At 48.1% G+C, this 18,693-nt stretch overlaps 1 protein-coding gene and 1 non-coding gene across 2 annotated transcripts in view; one reads left to right on the top strand and one right to left on the bottom strand.

Annotated features, from left to right (window-relative positions):
- MERTK (MER proto-oncogene, tyrosine kinase) overlaps window positions 1-15,962 on the bottom strand; it is a 112,990-nt gene extending 97,028 nt beyond the window's left edge. The window contains exon 1 of the mRNA XM_004276752.3: window positions 15,580-15,962. Coding sequence (XP_004276800.2) covers window positions 15,580-15,640 — 61 coding nt within the window. The 5' untranslated portion in view covers window positions 15,641-15,962. The remainder of the gene's footprint in view (window positions 1-15,579) is intronic.
- On the top strand, window positions 5,805-5,939 carry LOC117195404 (small nucleolar RNA SNORA70). Its single transcript, XR_004475130.1, has one exon. It is a non-coding gene; the product is annotated as a small nucleolar RNA SNORA70 (small nucleolar RNA).
- Window positions 15,963-18,693: the final 2,731 nt, after the last annotated feature.

The raw sequence follows: 18,693 nt of genomic DNA, 5'->3' as shown, positions 1-18,693 counted from the left end.
TGACCTGATTGTCCCCAAATTGTAAATGGTAAAAATTAACTTGAGTGCACAGCACTCTGCCACTTGGAGAGAATTAAAAAGAAGAAGGGGGCTTCCCTGGTGGCGCAGTGGTTGAGAATCCGCCTGCCGATGCAGGGAACACGGGTTCGTGCCCCGGTCCGGGAGGATCCCACATGCCGCGGAGCGGCTGGGCCCGTGAGCCATGGCCGCTGAGCCTGCGCGTCCGGAGCCTGTGCTCCGCAACGGGAGAGGCCACAACAGTGAGAGGCCCGCGTACCGCAAAAAAAAAAAAAAAAAAAAAAGAAGGGCCATTCATGGGATAAATGCACCTAGTGCAGGAAAAGTGCAGGCAGAAACCGAGAGCTGCTGAGGGAAGGGGCCCCGGCAGGGGCTTTACCGGAAAACAAGGGGGAGTAATTGGTGGGTTGCATGTGTCTGGAGGGGTCACAGCCTCAGCAGAAAAAATCAGAGGTGACAGTGAACCACTGAGATGCCCGCACCGGGTAAAAAGTGGGGTTGGTATAAAACATGGGGTTGGTGAGTCAGATTTTCTACACAGGCTCCGGTGGGCGGGCACCGGGTTGCCAGATAAAAAATGGGATGCCCCACTTACACTTGGAATTCAGATAAACAATGCCTATGTGGGTTATACTTAGTTAAGTAAATGCAACTTAGTATCCTTTAGCACAAACCAGCTGGAGCCGGTGCCCAGGGAGTTCACTGTCGCCCTCCCCCAGGCTGGCCTCCTGGGGCCTAGAGCAGGATGAGGAAGGGGTGTAGAGGGGCAAACAGGGACCCCACCACACCAAGCAAGCTAGCCAACCTCTCTGTGCCCTCACCTGGAGGATGTGCGGCGGCTCGGGCCTCTGAGCCAAACGCATGATTATCAGGGTGACTCCTCACTCCCCCGGCCCCCTAATGCATTGGCTCCAAAAAAAAAGACTGGAGCCCCACAGGTGCCTCTCCCCCTTGCATGGCCTTGTGCACACACTTTAGCAGTAGAAGCTCCAAGGAACTCAAAGGGCTTTAGGCAGCCCCCCATAACCCCCTTCAGCCTGCACCCCACTTTCTGACGAGCATTTGACTGTTTCTTTTTTTTTTGCGGTACGCGGGCCTCTCACTGTTGTGGCCTCTCCCATTGCGGAGCACAGTCTCCGGACGCGCAGGCTCAGCAGCCATGGCTCACGGGCCCAGCCGCTCCGTGGCATGTGGGATCCTCCCGGACCGGGGCACGAACCCGTGTCCCCTGCATCGGCAGGCGGACTCTCAACCACTGCGCCACCAGGGAAGCCCCATTTGACTGTTTCTTGATAGAAGTGCTTTGCAAAAGAAGCTTCCCCAGCAGACTGCAACTGACTGACTCTTTCCCATCATTTTCTAGCTCTCCACCGTGCTTTCAAAACCAGCAGAACATCAGGATCTCTAGGGAAGCTTTTAAAGCTCTGATGCCTAGGTTTCACCCAGAGCTTGAATTAACTGGCCAGCAGTGCAGCTTAGGCATCTCGGGATTTTAAAAAACCTCCTCTAGTGATTCTAGAGGAATTAGGGTCAGATCTAATTCCTAGAGAATTAGGGAATGGATCCATCCGGTGGCCCAAATCATCTTGTGGGGGGGGGGGCGCTCCTGAGGGTTTAGACCTGATGCTTAGAGTCCATGTGGCTTGGGAGCGTGGGAAGAACAAGAACTCTGGTGCCTGAGTTCAGTCCCAGCTCTAGCCACTCAGAGGCCAGGCGCCAGTCCCTTGTCCTTCTGAGATTCAGTCTCCTCCTCTGTGAAGGAAGACAGGTAACACCTCCTTCTCTCAGAGATCAGAGCAGAACACTGCGCACGGAACACTGCGCACGCACACGATCCATGCCAGTTACGGCTTTCATAACATGAAACATCTGATCTGCCTGGTTTCAAAGGTGCAACTAGTCATGTCTGGACTATCAAAGGCCAACATATGGAACCGATTATGCTGACTTAGATCCTTCAGCCTCTTGCAGTGAAACAGGAATATGTTTACCCAACCAAGGGTGGCTTTCCTTCTCTTTCCCCTTTGGCAGCATGCCAAGTGTCACAGAAAGGCTGAGGGGACACTTTCTGGCCAGGGTTGTGAAGCAGCCGCCCCGCTGGTCCCCGGGTCATCTGGGGCTGCTTCTCCGCAAGAACCAGCTATGGTTTTCACAAGACCCAGGAGAGACGCTCTGTCCCCAAGTTTAACTCCTCTGTCCTGCCACCCCTGACACACATCCTCCAGCCCACCAATACCTGAAATCCTATTAATTTTAGTCTTTCTTTTCAGGAAAAAATATTTCCTTCTAAAACGTGACCGTCGCTAAAGACCAAACACCTTAGCAAGCACAGTTTGTCCAAGTCTTTCTTAAGTGACAGAGGGCACAGAATTCCCTCCAAAAACAGAGTAGATGGACTTTCCCCTATTTCCTCCACTAAGTACACCTAAAAACACAGGGCATTATATTGATATATAAAACGAACATTTTTTAAAACCCTGAAGAGTGGACAGATGGTAAACCGACTAGGGACCTCAGGACCCAGGAACAACATGGTGACGAATTCCCTGGGTCTCCTTTTGTCCTTTGTGTCCCAGATTTGGAAATGCTAACAGGCAAAGACAAAACACAACAACAAAAGCCTGCTATCTCTAGTCAAAGGACTAGGAAAGGGCACCTCAGCAAGACAGAAGGCTTTTAAACAGTAAACTGCTCTCCTCCAGGCAAACAGCCCAGGAAAAACCACGGCCCCATCCCCACCCAGGCCAGAAAAGATCAAGTGGGGAGCCTAGACTTGGACCCTTCCCAGGCTGTGAAGAGGTGCTACAAATGTTCCACTGGGTGGTATCAGAGCGGGTCAAGGAGGGAACAGGCACTTTCATCCCTACTGGTTGGTGTTAGTAAAGCCCACGTGGGGAGCCTCGACTTTTATTCCCACATGGCATTAACAAGGCATCCCTCCTCGTCCCCAGCAGGGTGGTACGAGAGGAAGCCTAGTAGAGATTCAGGGCTTTCACTACTCCCTAGCGTCGGTGGAGGTCAGGTGGGGAACAGTTGGAAAGTAAGCAGGCACGCCCACCCCTCCCTCAGCCAGAACTCCCACCCCACCCCTGACCAGCAGTAATGAGGACGAGGACCAGCCCATACTTAGATGTCAATGGAGGCTGAGTGGGGAACCTAGAATTCTACCCCCACCAGGCAGTGAGGCCCCCTACCAGAGCATTTCAGAGAAAACCAAGTAAAACAAAAGACAAATAAGAGTCAGTCTCATAGTACCCCAAATGTCTAGGTTTCAATTAAAAAATTCTGTCTGAAACTGAACGAAATACAAACACCAAGATGACAGGGAATTATCTGAAAAAGCTTTTAAAGAAGGAATCATAAAAATACTTCAATGAGCAATTATGAATATGAAACACATGAATAAAATAGGAAGCCTTAGCAAATAAATGCAACGTCTCAGTAAAGAAAGAGAAGACTGAGAAGAGAAACAAATGGGAATTTTTGAACTAAAAAATACAATAACCAAAATAAAAGACTCAGTGGATGTGCTCAACAGCAGAATGAAGGGGCAGAGGAAAGAATCAGTGAACCAGAAGATACAGCAATAGAAAATTATCCAATCTGAACAACAGAAAAAACTGAACAGAGCCACTGCAACCTGTAGGACTATATTACTGAAGAGCTAACATTTGTATCATCAGAGTCCTGGAAGGAGAAGACAAAGATGGCAAGGCTGAAAAAGCGCTTGAAGAAATAATGGCTGAAAACTCCCCAAATATGACAAAAGATATAAACCTACAAAATTAAACATCTGAATGAACCCAAAATAAGATAACCCCCCAAAATATCCACAGCAAGGTACATTATAATCAAAATTCTGAATACTAAAGACAAAGAAAACATTTTGAAAGCACTGAGAGCGATGACACCTTACCTAGAGGGGAAAACCAATTCATATGACAGTGAATTTCTTATTAAAAACCATGGAGGATAGAAGGAAGTGGCCATTTTCCTAAGTGATGAGAGAAAAGGAATGTCAACTCAGAATTCTTCTGGAATGAAGGGGAAATCAAAATATTCTCATATTAAGGAAAACTAAGAGAATTTGTCATCAGCAGACCTACTCTAAAAGAATAGCTAAAGGAAATTCTCTAAACAGAAAAGAAACAATAAAAAAAGAAAACCTGAATCATCAGGAGGGAGGAAAAAACACAGAAGGCAAGAATACTGGTCAATACAATAGAATTTCTTCCTCCTCTTGATTTTTCTAAACTACATCTGATGGTTGAAGAAAAACTGTAACACTGTCTGATGTGGTTTTATATATGAAGAGGAAATATTTAAGATAATTATGCTTTAAATGGGGGAGGTAAAGGGACTTAGAAGAAGGTAGGGATTCTATAACTCACTTGAACTGGTAAAACATCAACACCTAATAGACCACAAATTACATTAAATGTAAATGACATAAATATTTCCATTAAAAGATAATGGCAGAGTAGATTAAAAAACATGACCCAACTATCTGCCAGTTATAAAAAAATCACTCCAAATATAATGATATAGGCAAGTTGAACAAAAAGATAGAAAAAAGACATATCATGCAACCATTAACCAAAAGAAAAGCAGGATGCCTACATTAACATCAGATAAAGTAGATTTCGAAACAAAGAAAATTATCAGAGACAGTAAGACACATTATGTAAGGATAAGAGTCAATCTACCAAGAAGACACAGGAGTCTTAAATGAGTATGCACTAAAGCAAAGAGCTTCAAAATATGTGAAGCAAAAACCAATAGAACTGAAAGGAGACATAAACAAATCAACAATTATAATTGGAGACTTCCAACATCTCTCTTTCAACAATCGATCAAAGGACTGGGCACAAAATAAGCAAGGATAAAGAAGAACTTGATGAGATTGCCAATGAAGAGTCTAGACTACATTTATAGAACATTCCACCCAACAACAGCAGAATACACATTCTTTCCCAATGACGATGGGATATAAACGAAGAAAAACCATTATCTTGAGCCATAAAGCAAATATCAACGAATTTAAAAGAACTAAAATCATACAGTTTATACTCTCTGATTACAATGGAAATTATTATAAATTAATAACAGAAGGTAACAAGAAATTTTCCAAATACTTGCAAACTGAATGTCTAAATAATCTATGGATCAAAGGGGAAGTCTCAGGGAAATTTTTTTAAAAATACATTGAACTGAATGAAAATGAAATTACAATGTATCAAAATATGTGGGACACAGTTGACACAGTTTTGAGGGGAAATTTTATTTAGTAGTTTAATCTCATAACATGGAGAAAGAAGAGCAAAGCAATCCCAAAACAAGCAGAAGGAAGAAAATAAATATAGGAAATGAATTGAAAAAAGAAAAGCAATAGAGAAAATCAATGAAACAAAGAGCTGGTTGTTTGAAAAGATCAATAAAATTGATAAATCTCTAGCAAGACTGACAAAGAAAAAAAGAAGACAAAAATTACTAATATCAGGGCTTCCCTGGTTGGCGCAGTGGTTGAGAGTCCGCCTGCCGATGCAGGGGACACGGGTTCGTGCCCCGGTCCGGGAAGATCCCACATGCCGCAGAGCGGCTGGGGCCGTGGGCCATGGCTGCTAAGCCTGCGCGTCCGGAGCCTGTGCTCCGCAACAGGAGAGGCCACAACAGTGAAAGGCTTGCGTACCACAAAAAAAAAAAAAAATTACTAATATCAGGAATGAAACAGGGAGTATCACTATAGACTCTGAAGACATCAAAAGTATAATAATTAAATACTATGTTTGCAGCCAACTAAGCCCACCATGCTCTCTTCCCCATGGGAGCCCAGTGTGCAGTGGATGCAAACAGCAGCCTCCTCGGAAGTACACGCAGCCTGTTGCCTGTATGGGTTGCTCTAAGGGACCCTGGAGACAGCCCTCTGCAGTGGACATTCATGTCTGGCATGCTAACCCCAATCTAGGCTCCAGACAGGTATGCACGGTGCCTTTGGAAAGCCCCTGGGCACAGTGGCCAGTGGCCACACTGGCCAGGTCATAATGTCCATCCACATCAAGTGGCAGAACAAGGAGCACATGACTGAGGCCCTCGGCAGGGCCAAGTTCAAGTTCTCCAGCCTCCAGAAAATCCACATCCCCAAGAAGCGGGGATTTACTAAGTTTAATGAGGACGAATTGCAACTATGGTGACAGAAAAGTGGCTCATCCCAGATGCCTTCGGGGTCAAATACGTCTGACAGTGGACACTGAGTTTAATCACCAATGGCCAATGACTTAAACAATCATGCTTGTATAATAAAATCCCACATAAAGGGCTTAAACAACAAGGTCTGAGGAGCTTCTGAGTTGGTGATGAGCTGAGAGGGCGGTACACCGGAGGGGGCATGGAAGCCCTGAGCCCCTTCCCACATACCTTGCCCTATATGTCTCTTCCATTTGGCTGTTCCTGAGTTGTACCATTTATAATGAAACAGTAATCCTAAGTATAGCGCTTTACTGAGGGCTGTGAATCAGTCTAGCGAAGTATCAAACCTGAGGGGGAGAGGAGGCCATGGGAATTCTGAATTCATAGTCAGCTGGGCAGAAGTGTGGGCAGCCTGGACACTCCATCTGAGCTGGTGTCTGAAGTGGGTGTTGGCGGGGAGGCAGTCTTACGGGATCGAGCCTTTAACCTGTGGAGCCTCTGCTCACTCTAGGCAGTTAGTGTCAAAACCGAAATGAATGGTAGGACTCCCAGTTGATGTCCCCTTTGGTGGAGCCGCTGAAGCGAGGTTTTCTGTAACGTGCAAACAAACGTAAACCCCAAGGACATGGTAACACTACAGTGTTACCAATATAATGATGCGTGATCAAAGGATAGAGAGATGAGTGGGAATTAAAACACCGATGGCGGGGAGGGGGTAGTGCTTTTCTCCAGGAGGAGGGGAGCAAAGGGATGAGACTAGAGAGGGGAGCAGTGGGGGGCTTCAACTGTACCGCTCATGTCTGATTTCTGATGCTGAGTGGTGAGCACAGAGGTGAGTTTTATTCCTGTATATTCTTCTGTGTATCCTAAATATTTCATCACAAGATTTGAGTATGTAAATAAAAGAGTAGGTAAGAAAAAAAAAATATGATGGTAAAAAGAGAAAGATAGGCCTTTCTGTTTACTAGCTGGCCCACCTGACAAGAATGATGGGAACCCTCCTTGAATCTTTTTTCCACCCGTAGGTCCCAAAATCATAATGTTGCAAGAAAAAGCGTGGGGCACAAGAGGATGGTCTCGTCCCAGGTCTCGGGCGAGTCCCTGGGATGGGCCGCCAAGTGTGGGTTCTTGGCTTCACGCAGGAAAGAATTCAAGAGTGAGCGATAGTAAAGTGAAAGAAGGTTTATTCAGGGAGAAACGCACTCCACAGACAGAGTGTGGGCCGTCTCAGAAGGCAAGAGATGCCAGGGTCTGGGGGTTGTTGGTTTTCACACGGGTGGGTAATTTCATAGGCTAATGAGTGGGCAGATTATTGCAACTATTTTGGGGAAGGTGCGGATTTCCAGGAATTGGGTCACTGCCCACTTTTTGACATTTTACGGTTGACCGGGGAACTGTCATGACTCCTGTGGGTGTGTCATTTGGCTGATGTATTACCGTGAGTGTATAATGAGGCTCAGAGTCTAGTGGAAGTCGACTCGTCTGCCATCTTGGACCTAGTTGGTTCTAACCAGTTTATGTCATGTCCTCCAGGGCTATGCCATTCTTTTAAAGGTTGTGTGCCCTGCCCCCTTCCTGTCTCAATAAGAGCACTTGGCTTGAGGAATCATCCAGCCTCACAGCTCTCATCCTAGTCCCAGACTTGCTGCCTTCCCCGGATAAACATAACTATTTTATTCTTACCCTCAGTGGCCAGGTTCTGATACATGCCCTGGGGGGAGGAGTCCAGGGGGTGGTGTGAGGCTCTGCACCCCTCCTCAAGAATCAGACACACTGGATCCATGGAGTGTAACAAGAGATGTGGCACACAACGGCCTGGACCCACGCAGGACAGGGTCACACCCCAGAGATGGAGTCCATAGGTCCTGGGTGGGACCTGGGCTTCTGTATTGTGAAAATGCTTCCTAGTTGCCTTTCTCCTGGTTCTTGCAGCCAAAATGCTTTGGAGCTTAACATTCTACAATGTTTTTAATAAAAGAGTTTTAAATTTCTAAATATAAAGTTATATCATAATATTGAATAATTAGACTTTTTTGTTGTTGTTTGTATGTGTGAATACACATTTTTTATTTGTCTTGGATATCCACCTAAGAGTAGAATTGCTGGGCCATAGAGTAACTTCATGTTTAACCTTTGAAGAAACTGCCACCCTGTTTCCAAAGAGGCCGCTCCCTTTTACCTTCCCAGCGACAGTGTATGAACAATTTCTCCAAATCCTTGCCAACCTCTGTTACTGGCCTTTTGTTGTTATTCCCATCCTAATGTGTATAAAGTGATATCTCACTTATTTCCTCTCTAGTTTTTATTATTTACTTCCTTCTGCTTGCTTTGGGTTTAGTTTATTCTTCTTTTTCTAGTTTCTTATGGTGGAAGTTTAGGTTATTGATTTGAGAGCTATCTTCTTTTCCAATATCAGTGTTTACAGCTATAAATTTCCCTCTTAGCACTGCGTTAGATGCATCCCATAAGTCCATAAGTGTTGCTGTGTTTTCATTTTCATTCATCTCAGAATATTTTCTAACTTTCTTTGTGATTTCTTCTTTGACCCATTCGTTATTTAGTAGTGTTGTTCAATTTCTACTTTTGTGATTTCTTAAATTTCTTCCATTGTTAATTTTTAACTTCATTCCACGTGTTCAGAAAACACACTTTTTTTTTTTCTTGCGGTACGCGAGCCTCTCACTGCTGTGGCCTCTCCCATTGCGGAGCACAGGCTCCAGACATGCAGGCTCAGCGGCCATGGCTCACGGGCCCAGCCGCTCTGCGGCATGTGGGATCTTCCTGGACCGGGGCGCGAACCTGTGTCCCCTGCATCGGCAGGCGGACTGTCAACCACTGCGCCACCAGAGAAGCCCCAGAAAACACACTTTGTATGATTTAAATCCTTCTAAATGTATTGAGACTTAATTTGTGACCTAACATATTGTCATTTGTTTGGGCAGGTCCAGTATCCTCAGAAATACACCTCCGTGTTTCCGGACTATTCTATTGCCCCAGATAGAGCTGGAGGGGGTCCTTCATGGGGACACAGCCCAGGCAGCGGGGAAGGGCAACTTCCCACAGTAAAGAAGCCACTGGCATGACTCATTTTTAAGAAATACCCCACGCTGCCTCTAGCCCCACTTCTGGGCTGATGCCTGCACTCCTTTTGCCAGCGTCAGGCGCAGGGCTGGCGTCTGGCGGCATCACACTCGTGGAAGGCACCATGTCTGAACCTCACGATGAGAAAACATCCCAGCCCACTTGTCTCCTTCAGATACAATCCATTTTCTACCCACCAGAGGCCCCAGAATCACCTATCTGCAACCCGCCCCCCACGCCATTTAATCAACGGAGATGTGGAATTTCAGAAAGGCGAAGCATCGCACCCCAGCTGTCCCTGCACGTTGAAACTGGGATGAGGACTTACATCTTCAGACTCTCAAAGTGGTTATTTTTTTTTTTAACCTAATGCTTGAGATCTCATGCTAAATCTAAGAGCTTCTCTTTTTCTTTGTCCCCAAACTTTCAAAGGACATTGTTTTCATCCACAAATCTTTGAATCGTGTGCCAGAATTGGAAAAAGGCTTACAGGCTGCTTTCACTTCCTGCGTGGAGGCAGCCTGCCCTGAACTGCAGCGAGTGGAAAACGGGCCTCCAAAGACAGGCCACCCTTGGGAGCCCATGAATATTCATCACTTCGCTGTGCATTCACTAAGTAGCGCAGGGACAGAAGAGTACTTTCAGCAAGTTTGAGTCTATGTTCTAATATCCTCCACGACGACAGCCTGTCCTTACTGGTAAAAAGATCATTTTCTAAAACGATAATGAAATCGGTCTTCTATTAGTAGCTTTAAAAAGCCCCACGGCTTACAGTAGTGAAACAATCTCGTCTCCAAAATAAACAAGGCTTTCCTTTGTATGTCCAAGGAGAGGCAGGACCAGAGCTCAGGCACATTCTAAGGCGTCTACTGGCCCTGAATGCCTGTAGTAGCTAGAGCACCCAACCCCACCCCGTGCCCCAAAAAGCAGACTACAAAGAAAAGGGATCTGTCAAGCAGTGTTTGCCTGACTGTCGAGCGGCAGCCTGAGACCTAAATTGTGAGGATGGGCCCCCCCCCCGAGTGAGCTGGGGCAGAGCTCTAACCCCATGATGATCAGATCCTGCTGGGCCCTTGGCTGGCTCCCCAGAAGCTAGACAACACCTTTGAAGGGATCGACTGGGAAAAATCCGGAAGACACCGTTAATGACTGCGGACAAGGAGAAACATACAAGCACAAAATGTGGTGCCACAAATATCTATGCATTGCTCTTATGAAATGCAATGGTTTTTCTCCAAGCGGAAGTCTCTCAAACATGCTTAGCTTTTGGTGTAAAACTTCTCATGTATGATATTGGGCCAAACATAAAGTCAACGTATGTCTCCTCTCTCTTTCTCCCTCTCCCCTCTGCTCTGCTCCTTCCGCCACCCCTGCCACCCCCAAGACTCGTGGAAAATCCATTTTATCGTTAAGTGAAAGAGGCATTAACAGCGGATGAAATGGACAAAAGGATGAAATAAAATGGTTTAGAATGGAGTGCACGTTTCTCAACAAACTCTTGAAGACATACTATCTTTCCTTCACTTGAAAACACCAGGACCTAAGAAGGTGACCTGGACGTGGTAGCTAGGCCAGGCCTACTGGATCCTGCTGGCTGACAGAGGCCCAGACAGAGTGGGAATGGCAAGGCAACCAAGAAGGGAGGGCTGCCCAGCTGCTCCAGGTGCTGGAGGGGCCAGGCTTCCAGGCCTCACAAAATTGGGGAAGACCTGGGCTCTCACTGTGGTTAAAAATCTTCCATACGGTTCAATAGCCACACTTCAGACAAAGAAAAAAAAGTCTCAGGAAAGAGAAAGTGCTGGGTTGGTAGGTACTCTCGGTATTCTTGCGACGGGCTGCATACAGGATCCTCCTGCCACGCTGCATTTTCAGCATTTTAGCTGGAGGCAGCAGGGCTGGAACAAGATAGGGAAGAAGTTACCTCTGGGTCAGGGGTTAGCAAATGCCCAGAGTGTGGGATGCAGAGGAGTCTGGGCCTTTCCCAAGGGGGGGCTCGCTTACACCTGCCACCAAGCAGGAAGCATCTGGAAGCCAGGAGTGCACCTGGGCCTCCCTGTCCGGTCTATCTGCTACAAGACTACCTGCACACACCCACTCAGACACAGAACGTCATCTAAGAAACAAAGCCTCATTCTCTAGCCATTGCAGCCAGAAGACTGCATTTGGCAAACCTAGTTTTAGCTGGAAAAAAGGAAAGGAATTATCTGGATGTTTACACTCAAACAACCCCCCCAAAAGTTATGAAACCAAAACAAAACCACACCCACTTTAGAGTAGAGTGATGTGGGAAAAGCTGAGCAGGAATTGGACTTCATTTTTATACCTTCCTGAGAGGCACATGACAGGAAGCGATTCCTGGACTAAGTTAAGCCTGAATTCGACAAGTGAGGGTGATGGGGGGGTGAAGAGGGGAGTGGTCAGGACAGGCCCTGCCTCATCTGAGGCGACAAGCGTGGGTTTTGCTAGCAGAACTAATAGAAAACAGTCCCACAGAGCAAGGACTTCAGCGTTCTGGGAAGGACACCCACAGCCCCTCCACCAGAGCGCTCTGAACAGTGGAGGATGGCCCATAGGTCCGCCCTCGTATTTCAAGTTGCAATTTAGGACATATTTCAGTGAGAAAAGAAGAAACTTTTCCCCCAATACCTTTTGTTTAAGAAAAACAATTACCGCAAAATTTGATTTGAGAAGGGAGAGGAAGCATGGGTAATAATGGCTAACAGTTTTGAAGCATTTACCATGTGACACCAGCTCATTCATCCTTCCATAAATAACAAAGAGTCCCACAGGACCAGTGAGGAAACTGAGGTCCTGAGAGTTAGTCACTGCCCCAGGGCTCCCCAGAGGCCAGCTAGGCAGGACAGGAAGCCCAGCCCACTGGCCACTCAGCCCCTGAGCTGCAGCCCCTGTTGATTTTCATTCCAAGCCCTAGGAGCACACAGACTGAACCCGCTTTTTTCAGGTTTTATAATGTTTAACTTCCTGCTGAGATGCATCCCAAGCAGAGCCATGTGCTTTGGCTTAAGATTAAACTAGTAACAACAGGCCAGAGTCAAGGCACTCGGGACCCCAATGACCTGGGAATTGGGCAATTCGCCCTGGGCAAGGAGCTGTTAAAACTGTGTCTTTAACATGAAAAATTGGCTTTTGACTTATTTTTAAAGTTGGGATCGTTAAGAGACTATAAAATACGTTAACCTTGCTCTATTGGCCTTAATATAGTCCAAAAATCTACCCTAACATTTCTAGTAAGGAGATCACTTTGGCATCACGGTGAAACGAAAGATTGTTTTCTAGCAACCAAGCCCCAAGCACAAGGTCATGGGAGCTGCAGCACCTGTTTCTGGAAAAGCCAGTAGGAAGAGAGAAGCGGGAGGAACACACGGTGAGACCTGCAGAGGCCTGGGTCTTTGATACCATCTGCAGATGCTGAGCACCTGAAATGAGTATCACGCTCTGAAGGTGAAGAGGAACCCATCAGGTGGCAGTACTGTTATTTCACGGAGTGTGTCTGTATAACTTTGGCAGCAGTGGCAGTGAGGGAAGGCCTCTCCGGGAGAACATCTGAGCTGAGACCCAAACGGCTAGAAACAGCCAGTGAGCAGAGATCCTGGGGAAAAGATTCCAGCCAAAGGGGACATCCACAGCAAAAGCGCCAGAGAGACGTGCCGCTCCAGCCACAAGGGGGGAGTAACTGGAAATGAGTCAAAAAGGGAGAGGGAGGCCCCTGAGTCCTTGCCAACTCTCGTTAAAGAAGGGAGGCCACTGGAGGACGTCAGACAAGGGGACAACCCAGCCCGATTCATCTTCAAAGTCTCATTCTGGCCATTATGTGGGAAGCGGAGGGTCTGCATATGTTCATTTCCAGGCCGGGGAACCCATTTAAACCAAGGTCCGGCCTCAGCCTCCCTACCTTGGCGGCATGTTCCCAATTCACCGGCACCTAAAGATGCAACCTGTTCGTAACCAGCTCTGATTGGCAACCCACTGGCCCTGCTCCTAGAATAACCTGGAAATTATTTCTAAAAATAAGACAAAAAATAATTATTCTCAATTTGAAAAACCCTAACCCTAACCCTAACTTTAAGGAAGTGGATCAGAATAAGTTTTGAAAAATTACTTAGTTTTGAAACGTGCCCTGCTTACTTCCACAAAGCATTTGAGTCCATTGATACAAAGCCCATAAGCAACTAGACATCTTAAAGTCCTTTCTGGGAAAATGTTGACAATATATTGTAACGTGGTGACAGCTTCAGTTTGGGAGAGAAATGCTAACACTGAAGAGTTTTAAAAGCCCAATTAGTTCTAAGGGCTGAGTTTCGGGGCAACGGCTAGGTCCTTGCAATGCCTTCGCTTCTATCCACCTCTGTATTTCTGGTCCTCTAGCTTCTCCTGGGCCCTCTAGAGCTACCCTTTGCTTGATTCGTTGCTCATTGGCACCCCCATCAGAGACGGAACAGAAAGGAAAGACTGGTGAGCCCAGAAACACCCCTGGTTCAGCAGTTTCAGTTCTGTGTGTGTTTGTCTCTGTGGGAGGGTGTTTGTGTGTATGGGGTGGGGGTGAGCGGTAGGGAGGATTCCAGGGTGAAAGTGATGCGTAAATTGTAATTATCCATTCCTCTACAGTGTAGAGTCTAAACACACATTCACACCCTGTCTCTCTCTCCCCTCTCCTGCCTGGTGAGCAAACCACTTGAAACCACAACATGCAATATGAAAATCGTAAACCTAGACGAGGGGTCCAATAACCATTTTTAATCTCTTCCTACAGCACTCTTACTTCTGCCCTAATTTGGCCAGTGAGAAGCCCATTCTTCCAGCTTTTCACAAAGTAAAATGTAACACTGCCAGACATCTCACAGATAAATTCGAGATGAAAAGCAAAAGGTAGGGAAAGAAACACTGGAGAAACTTTTCGTTCTTCCCGCTGGGTGGATTTTAACAGACCTTTTATGATTATCTGCCTAAACTGATTATTGGCTACAAAAGTTTCTTTATTACAGCTTTTTAAAAAAATTAGAAAAACAGCCCATTTAAAAAATGTCTTCCACCAAAACTACTGTTTCTATTACTTTTCCCATAATTTTCACCACATTCACTATGTCCAAGATTACCATTAATGGCCAGCCTTCCCTAGTAGCAAAATATAACAGATTTGCAGCAGATTATGAAAAAGGATCTGGCAGTAATGCTGAGGAATTTTTGAGGGTTTAGTGGAGGGCTGGGGGTAAAGAACAGAATTGCTTTAATTCTTTGCTTGGTTTATGTTTCGGATGTTTGCTTCAAATTGCTATGTTGCCCCAAATTATAAATTGTCTATGTAATTTAATGTGTGCACTGCTTAAGAATTTCTTATTTGAGCAACTGAGCTTTCCAATGAAAACTTCACGGGGAAAAAATCTGAAGTAAATTGTTTAACTATAAATTGAACTTCCCAGGTATTCTTAAAAAACATCTTTGACTATAATAGGTGAAAGCTAAACCTTTTAGTTTAGGGAAAATGCCTGAGATGTGTTCATTCAGTATAAAGCCTGGTTAAATTTCTTCCAGCTTCCTTAAGCAATGCATCAGCGATTAAACTTCTAACCCGTTAATCACTTACCCTCCAAACAAGCTGCTGATGCAGAATGGGACCTGCCCTCCCTTGCCACCACTTACCCATCCAGTACTGGATGGGTAAGAGTATTTATACTGGAATGCCTGGCAGAGTCGAGATAAACCTAGACGCTGACCAAGCACGTTAGATTCGGTTCAGCAGTAACAGGGGTGAAAAGAATGCTTCCCATTTTTCCGGGGTCCCCACGCTCCCAGGGTGTCCCTGCTAATGTTGCCCATGAGGGCCCGGGGGGAGCAGCCGGACCACAGTCCCTCCCGGTCGCACTCTGGGCCTTGGGGGATCTTAGCACCCGGATTGCGACCCCAACTCCCGCAGCCTGCTGGTCTCCGGCGCCTCGGGGGATGATGGGGTCTGCGGCTCCCACAACTCCCGCCAGAGCCTGGGTCCAACCACGCAACCATGTCCAGGGAAAAGTTTTCGGCGCATTCCCCTCTGCCGAAAATTTCAGGACTTGCAGCGCGCCCGGCCGAGCTCTGTTTCCCTCTTGGAGGTTAAGGGGAGCCCTCGGCGCCCACCCCTCCCCGGCTCCACCGGGACGCGCGCCCTCGACCCAGCCTGGGTGCCGGGACAGTGCGTCGGTGGGAGGGGAGGTGTCTGCAAACTTGCCAGCTGCTGGGTGCGCCCGAGTCGGCGAGCTCCCGGCCCCCCGCGCCCGGCCCCCGGCCCCTTGCACTCACCTCCCCTCCACAGCGCGGGGAGGAAGAGCCACGGCAGGAGCGGCAGCAGGGCCCGCCCCATCCCGGGGCCGCGGAACTGGATATTCTCTGCGGACCGACGGACAGATAGACGTCCAGAACCTGCCGCGTCGCCGGCCAAGCGCGCCCGCGAAGCAGCCCACTCCCGGCGGCCCCGGGAGCCAGCGCTGAAGTGGCGGAGCCGAGCCGCTGAGGGTGGCGCCGAGGGCTGGAGGGAGCGGGACGCGGGCCAAGTCTGAGCGGACCCAGCCAGTCGGGGAGGGGAGGGGGCGGGAAGGAGGCCGGGAGAGGAGAGCCGCGGAGGGGGAGGAAGGGACGGGGCTGGACCGGAGGGGCGGGGAGAGGCGGGCAGAGGCGGGCCTCGGGTCGAGCCTGGGCAGACCGGGATGGGGGCGCGGGGGCTGAAGAGAGGGGAGGGAGGTGGGGACCATAAAGGGGAGGGGCGGCCGGAGGTGGGGAGGAGAAAGGGGCCCTGGCTCTGGGCTGTCTCGACGTCCAACACGTGCAGGTGGGAGGGACAGAGGGAGGAGACGGGGTTGGGCGAGGGGGAGCGGAGGCCGCCCCACCAGACGTAAGACTAGGCGCCTGCAGCTTGGGGACTGCGGTAGTCCCGCAGTCTCGGCTCTGCGAACACAAAACCCAGACAGCAACGCTCCCAGAGGCCAGGGCCTCCGTGGCGGCGCTCCCTGCTGAGCGCCACATGCATCCGCTCCCGCCCGAGCGACCCTGGGTACCCGGCCAAAGGGGTGAGACCAGCCTCGGCGTCGAGGAGCTCAACGCCTCCTGGAGAAGAACTCTTCGCTGTGCCCCCGAATCCAAGAGAGGTGATGCTCACGGAGGGAGACGAACGTCAATGAAAAAGTGCAGAGCGTGAGTGGAAGGAGGCAGCCCCCAAACGACAAAGTGTGGAGGAGCCAGGAAGGCAGACGCAGAGAAAGTTAACCGTGAAAGAAATGTCAGCCACTTTTACTAATAATCGCAACAATAACTTACATATATATGTATATATATACTTTAAGGAAACATTTTTAGAATTTATGTGTGTTAATGCGATCCTTTGACAACATGAGCCATTCCTCTGCTCAAAACTGGACAGTGGTTCCCGCTTTCTCTCTGCATAAGAGCCACAGTCCTGCACGACCTGGTCCCTTTTCTTCTCTGACCTCATCTCCATACTCCACCTCCATTTATGCTGCTTTGTGGTCCAGCAGTCCCTGACCCCTAGGCTGCTCACTTGGGCTAGATTTGGCTGTAAGGAGGCAACCAGCCCACAGGGATTTAAATCGGTTATCACTTGCACTGCCAGCAAAAGCAGTCAGCACGATGTCAGCTTCTGGCGTCCCTTGTCCCATAGGATGACACCAAGCCCGAGGGGCCAGATGAACAGACTTGAGGAGTGGGTGGCTTTGCTGCTGAGCAGCCAACTCTAAAGTACAGTTTCTAGAGTTTCACAGGTGGCTGCTGCTGTGTCCTTGGGGGCAGGGAGAGGCATGGAGGGAAGGCATGGAAACACCTTGCTCAACTGAGAGTCTGGAGAAGGAAGAGAAACAGGCATGCCTTGAGAGAGAGATATGAAACTGCCTGCAACAGCTGCTCACTAGGCTCACCTCCCCCTGCCGCAGGAGGAAGCACGGGACAGTCCCCCAAGACCTGGGTAAGGCTGCATTCAAGGCTCGCCTGCATGCCTATGTGGAGATGTGCAAGGTCGCCGGGCCATCTCAGCAGAGCCCTTGTTCTCCTGCAAGGGAGAACAAGGCTCCCTTCCACCGTGGGGTTTTGCATTGACTGTTCCCTCTGCCTGGAATGCTCTTCCCCCAGACTCACACCCTCTTGGTTAATGCTCCTCCTTCAGGTCTTTGCTAAGTCTCAGGTTCCTGATGAGGCCCACCTAGTATAAAACTGTCTAATTATTTATTCCTGTGTGATATACAACCCCAAACGCAGTGGGGGTAAACAGCAGCCACTGTACTCGATTCACAGATTCTGTGGGTCAGAGATTTAGATGGGGCACAAGGAAGATGGTTTGTCTTTCCTCTTCCATCTCTGCTGGGATGTTAGGCTCAATGACTGGGGACTAGAATGATCGGAAACAGGGGTCAGCGAACTATAGCGTGTGGGCCTATCGTCTGTGTTTGCAAATAAGCATTATTGGAACACAGGCATTCACTGTGTGTTGTCTATGGTTGCTTGTGTGCTGTAATAGCAGAGTTGAGTACTTGTGACAGAGATCAGAGAGCCCACGAAGCCACACGATCTGGCCCTTTACAGAAGTCGGCCAACCCCTGATCTAAAGATCTCTTTCCTCACATAGCTAGCACTTACACTGGGATGACTCAAAAGACCAGGGCTGCAGACCAGAGCACCTAAACAAGGCTTCTCCATGGTGGCCTTGGTGTAGCTGGAAGTCTTACATGGAAGCTCAGGGCTCCAAGAGTGAACATTCATTCCAGTGAACAAGGTAGAAGCTGCATGGCCTTTCATGACCTAGCCCAGAGGTCACCCCACTCCACTACACCAGACTCTCTTGGTGGATGCAGTCACAACCCCACTCTCATGCGGAAGAGTTGTAGCTCCCACCTCCTGATGATGGAAGGGTCAAAGGATTTGCAGCAACCTTTTAAAACTTTCACGAAGAACAAAGCTTAGCTAAAATGTGGGATATCAACTCTATTGTATTAATTTTTCACACTTGCCATGCATCTAAATGTTATTGCAAGTTAATATCCTAATTATTCAAGTCATCAAAATATATGACAGGAAATGTGGGTTTAAAAGAAAAACCAGACCCCATATTACACAACTATTTCCATCCTTATAGGATGTCTGCCCCCAAAGGCTAATTTGTGCAACTTTAGCAGGGCGACACCAACCCAGAACCCATACTTCGGTGCCCACACTGTCTTCTATATCTGCTAAGACTCCACATGTTACGAGGTGGAGCCCCTACTTTTATTACATAAGAAAAGGAGGGAAAGTCAAGGGGCTATAGCAGCGTTCATCCGGGGGCTGGGAAAGTCCACCCCCACCGACTCAAGTGTAGCAGGGCTGTGTCTCAAATCAAGTGGTATCGTGATCACGATGCATGCCTCAAGCATG

Source organism: Orcinus orca, chromosome 13 (assembly GCF_937001465.1).
Source record: "Orcinus orca chromosome 13, mOrcOrc1.1, whole genome shotgun sequence".
Taxonomy (NCBI): Eukaryota; Metazoa; Chordata; class Mammalia; order Artiodactyla; family Delphinidae; genus Orcinus; species Orcinus orca.
The sequence above is the reverse complement of the archived record's forward strand: the minus strand, read 5'-3'. Positions and strand labels throughout refer to the sequence as shown.